The following is a 5,777-nucleotide window of genomic DNA, read 5'->3' on the forward strand; positions in this document are numbered from 1 at the left end:
TATCGTATTTGCCTCGCAGAACCTGACCCCCACATGGAAGTCTTGCCATGTTTGAGCTTCTAACCTAGCTTACAAAGGAAAGCCTTGTTCATGTCAATTAGGTATCTTGGTCCTAGACCCTCGTACTCTTAGGCTTCATAATGTTGTCCCACTTGATGGTGTGAGCATGTCTCTTTTCATCTCAATTCCCTCATACAAAATTCCTTTGGATTTTCTGAATATCTCTTAGAAACTCCTTAGGGAGTGCAGACGTCATCATCGAGTAAGTTGGAATAACTTTAATTAGTGACTTTGCTAAGATTACTCCTTTAGTAAAAAACTAATGTTTTCCTTTCCATGCCACCAACTTAGTTTTGATTTTATCCATCATATCTTGGTAATTTTTTTCTCCAGGCTCCTGCCTGTTAGAGGGATTCCTAGGTAGTTCCCCAAATCATAAGTCTCCTTGAAACCAGATAAAAGAGTTTAATTCTTCTGGACTTGTTCATTTGTATTCTTAGAAAAAAGAATTTTGGTCATCTATTTGTTGATTCTCTGGCCTGACATGTCACAAAATTGATTGAGCACTTTGTTAACACAACACAGTTGGTTCTATGTAGATTCCCCAAAAAGCATGAGGTCGTCAACAAACATTAGATGCGATATCAAGGGCCCTTTCCGCCCAACTTTAAAGTTTTTCAATTTATCCCAGTTAACTACATCAATAATCAAGTGTGATAGTTTGTCCATACACATTACAAAAATATATTGAAAGATCTAGTCCCCTTATCTCAAACCTTTCTTTGTATCAAAGTAATTATCTTTAGGGTTAAATATGTGATGCCCACTACCAATAGGGCGAATTTTGTTTCCCCCCCCCCCCCCCCCCTTAAAAATATTTTTTGTGATTCCCCCTTATAAAACACATCTACCTTTTCTAGACACCATGTTGCATTATTTGACTGACTAGGCAGTAGAATCTTTTTAGTTGGCATTGTTTGACTTGTTGACTGGATCAAATTCAATGGCCACGTAATAATTTAATATTTCCTTAATTTTTATTTAATTAAAATTGATTTATTTTTTTACTTTTTTAAAATATTAAATTTTTTTACGTCTTTTTATATTAATTTTATTATTATTTTTTATGAATTATTATTTTAAATTAACCAAAATGTTACCATTTCGGCCTAAACCTACTTTTAATAAGTTTTCTTTCCAATTGGCCCATTTGGTCTCACCCATTTTCAATTCAATACATAATATGTGTGTTTGGTATATAAAGAGTGCTATTGTCTCTACACCAATCGATGTGGGACTTCTACACTTCCAAAACCATCTTCTAAAGAGTGTTATTCATTTTCAATGGAGCATGACTGAATTCATGGCATTATCAACATTTTTTTTACTGCTAAACTACCACCACAATGAATCATGAAACAAACTAAAAGCATTACAGATGTACACAAAAATTCCATTGCCCTAGTACCACCATAAATACTCAATTGCACCTCTTGCAAATGTTCGTACATATTCTACAACAGCCTTGCATAAGCGGGATTTCTAGAGTTTGCAAATCAATCCCACTATTACCGTCATGTAGTCGTGAAGAGAGACACATTGGGAAACTTGTGTGGATTATAGTATCTTACATAAATCCAAAGTACATCTCATGGAATAGTTATCATAAAAGTAAAGATTTGATGCTATGCATTCAACTAGTACTTGTTGCTGCCAAATCTAACTTAACTTTAAGACCTTCATCAGTTGTTACTTTCTTTGCCAATGAGATTGCAAGCCATGTTTATGACAAGCTGCAGGATGAGTTTGGGGCATCTAAACTTAACTACTGTGCTTTTGAACACTTTCATATCTCCAACCTGCAACTTATATTTTCCACCAACTATTCATCATCATCTTCAATTTACTACACTACCTGCAGTTTGAACCTACTGTTCATCATCATCTTCACCTACTGTTCATCTTCATCTTCAATTTACTACACTATCATTTGCAGTTTGAACCGACTGTTCATCATCATCACCTTAGTTTGAAACTAATGCTATTTTTTCTAAGATCCCCGAGCTTTGTATCTACATGCAACTTCAACCACTGATCCATTTTCAATTTTCAGTATTAACTGACGGGCATAAACAAATATGATTTGACTATGAATGTGATTTGATACTAAAGTAGTCAAATCAACTATAAGTTTCTCTACACCAGATCTTAATTGCTCCTGCACAGAATAAGTGTTGTAATTTGCAATCAGTATCAACCATAAACTACTTAAAAAGGAATAAATTAACAATGTCATGTTATCACCTCATATGCTTCTTTAAACTCTGCAATATATGTGTTTAACAACAAGGAATATGTTAACAATGTCATGGATATATGTGTTTAACAACAATACAGTGGCATGTATGTGTGTTGGGAAATTGTTGTTGTTGAATTGAGAGCTGCAACTGGTTTTGCAGGTGAAAGAGTCCCACATCGGTTGTCATGAAAAAGATTGTAGTGTTTAGATATCAATCTCAATAATAAGCTAATGAATTAAAAATTAAATTAATAAATAGGCTTGAATCAAATAAATTGAACTTAGGTCCAAAATCAATTTTTGATAATTTAAAATAATAATAATTCATAAAAAATATTAATGAAAATTAAAATAATAATTCTTCAATAAATATTAACTATAAAAATATAATAATATAATTAAAAAGATAAAATAAATTAAAAATATAAAAAAAACCACATGGAACATGACCAAGATTAAAATAAATAAAAAATATTTAAAAAAAAGTCACGTGGGACGCCACCTATAAATATTCTAATGCACAATCAGTCAATAGTGACAAAAAGGGAGTCTGCAAATGAAATATGCGTATTACGAGGGGGAAATCTCAAAACAAAAAATCTTAAGGGAGCGTAAATCAAAATTCGCTATAATGGCAGAGAATAGAAGTCATTTAACCCTTATCTTTATTACCATTTCATAGCACATTCATTTTAACAATGGTTATTGCCTTCATAATAATTCTAATGAGGTGAAGGGGAATTCCAATCTTTGTCAACACATTATACCCAAAGCTTATCATAAGCTTTTGCTAAGTCCACTTTAACAAAAAAAAAAATAATATATTATCTTTCAAATGATTCATTGTATGAAACATTTTTTGAACAACAATAATATTGTCATGTATGCTTCTACCATGAATGAATCATGTTTGATTAGGCCCAGTAATCATGTCATAATTACTCTTAAGTAAGGGTGGCAAAACGGGTCGTGGCCCGTCAGACCGGTCCGCGCACCCGCCAAAAAATGGTGGGTTGGATTTACATTTTAGGCTCGCCGTCCGCCATAGCCCTCACCGCCAAAATCCGCCGCCCGCCATAGCATGCTCTGTCAAAGTCCGCCGCTCGCCAAAATTTGTCGCTCCGTCAAAATCCGCTATATTTTAAGTTAATTCTACTAATTCTAATTCTTGATGGTTTTATTTTATACATTTATTTGTGAATATATGCAATATTTTTAAGTAAAATTTGTTAAAAAATGCTTAATAAAAAATTGTTTTAAAAACTATGTGAAAAATCTAATTAAAATGTAAACAAAATTATTAAATTAAATAAATAATAAATAAAAAAATAGACGGGCAAGCCCGCCACCTTGACAGAACGGACTAGATTTTTATGCCCATTTTAATTTGCGGGCTTACCCGCCCCGCTCTTTTTTTTTGGCGGAAATATGATGAGGCGGAGTGGGCCACCCGCTTTGCCACCCCTACTCTTAATTAACTTGATCATCACAATATCTTCATATACTATCTTTTATACCAATCAAGTGGATGAAGGCCAATTAGAATTTTAGACCAACTTGCTACAAATGAAGAGACAATTTTATGGACCCCATAAACACGAGAAGATTTCTTATATTGTTCGAGTTAGTTTTCTTCATATTTAAATATTGTAATAAACTTAGTCCCTCATTTTTGTGCAATTACAACAACCAATAGTATGTGAGTGCCTTTTGAAAGAGTATATTGTACAAAATTGTATCAATTGGGTTTGCATATAAGAAATAGATACCTTGTAGTAAGTTCTAAATCTCATCTTACCATTTTGTTATTATACTCTAAATTTGTCCAAAATCACATTTCAATTCCATCAATTTCTATTATATATTCAAATCAGATACAAAAACGACATCCACCACCAAACTTACCACACATCCAAAGTCATCCCCACCAAATCCTATGCGTTGGATCATGACGTTCCCTCGAGATTCCTTCAACAACACTAATAAAGCAAAATCCAATTATAATACTATTTCATTCTCAAACTATGCTATCACACCTGTCACAACCCCATTGGCTCTCAAATTACCATAAAGTTCCATACCACGAGATTAAAATATAAAAACACGCAAACTCAATATCTCGTGATCATATCATATCGCGTCTCGAAATAATCGTCACATGTCCAATCAAGTTGGTCCAGCCAGCCAGCCAGCTTGCTTTTCCACCATCTCACGAAAACATCAAATTCAAAGTACAACACAAATTGACAATAATACCCTCATAGCCCCATCGAAATTACTTTACATACCCCCAATCCTCCGATGAACCCTCTCCGGTAAGAATCACGATAACATGAACAAACAAACAAACCAAAACCGTTCATAATTTCACGTAATCAATATAATTTATAAATTTTCAATCCAAACTAAATAAAATTACAAGAAAATTTAGAAATTACTAAAAAAAAGATTGAAGGTGCTGTTTCTTTCGATCGGAGCTATCATTTTCGTGTTTTCCGTTGCGATCTCTTCGAGATTTTCTGATTTTTCCGATTAACCGTTAAAATATTCAGATTCAGTTTCAGATTCAGAGCTATTCAGAGCTTAACGATCTTTGCCGCTCTCACAACAGGATTTTCTCTAGCAATACTTTCCCGTCCGGCAGCTTTGTAGTCATATGAACAATCATGACGATCGGAGTAACGATGCTCGGAGCAGAAAAGATCACCGCATCGGCAACGGAATCCGGTAAGACCGACTCGCTTTCTACAACCGGAGCAACGGTTAACGGCGCGTTTCGCTTCGGACGACGTCGTTTGAGGTTGGAGTTCTGAATCGGTGTCGCTAGGATGAGATCGTTTAGGAGAACGTGAAGAGGTGGTAGATCTGGCGGTGGAATTCTCTTCGAAAAATCTAGACGGTTCTGCTATTGCACCGGCGGTTGTTGCGGTTGCGGTTGCTGTTGATGTTGGAGGGTTGATGCATGGTGTGATGGTTTCAGGAACTTTGAGTTCGGTTTCTTCTTTTTTGGTGATTTTGTGAGCCATGATTTTCTTTGTGGCTTGAGGTTGAGGTTAGGCTGAGAGATGATTGTTGAAGAGAGATTGGGAAAAGAGAGGAAAATGAGGGTGGGATTTTGTAAAGGGTTGGTTATGAGGTTGAGATTGGTAATTGCTCAAATTGAGAATGCAAATTGAATATTATGGACATTATGGAGACGCGTATCATAATGCCTTTTTCTGACCCACTATGGGATTTTACTACTTTGTCCACTTTTTTTAATTGTTCCACACCGCCCTTGCCTACTCTTTTGACGTGGTCCTTTGTCATTTATTTTATTTTAATGGAAAGTAAATTTTGTCATTTTAAATGTGGCAACATAAAATAGTTGTTTCGTAAGGAAAATGAGTAGGATTTAGCTCATCGGTAGAGCAATAGTTATCTTTTTTTTTCTTTTTCTTTTTCTTTTTTCTTTGGTTTAAGCAATAGTTGTGTTTAA

At 34.6% G+C, this 5,777-nt stretch overlaps 1 protein-coding gene across 1 annotated transcript; it reads right to left on the bottom strand.

Annotated features, from left to right (window-relative positions):
* Positions 1-4,664: 4,664 nt before the first annotated feature.
* Positions 4,665-5,479, bottom strand: LOC131616728 (zinc finger A20 and AN1 domain-containing stress-associated protein 5-like). The gene has a single exon (XM_058888151.1). The coding sequence runs from the start codon at positions 5,323-5,325 to the stop codon at positions 4,876-4,878; it is 450 nt and encodes a 149-aa protein (XP_058744134.1). The 5' UTR covers positions 5,326-5,479; the 3' UTR covers positions 4,665-4,875.
* Between the last annotated feature and the right edge of the window lie 298 nt (positions 5,480-5,777).

The sequence above is a fragment of the Vicia villosa genome, linkage group LG7, assembly GCF_029867415.1.
Source record: "Vicia villosa cultivar HV-30 ecotype Madison, WI linkage group LG7, Vvil1.0, whole genome shotgun sequence".
In the NCBI taxonomy this organism is placed as follows: Eukaryota; Viridiplantae; Streptophyta; class Magnoliopsida; order Fabales; family Fabaceae; genus Vicia; species Vicia villosa.

Excerpts from the sequence above, each read along its gene's own strand:
- LOC131616728 (XM_058888151.1), bottom strand. The coding sequence starts at position 5,325 with ATGGCTCACAAAATCACCAAAAAAGAAGAAACCGAACTCAAAGTTCCT.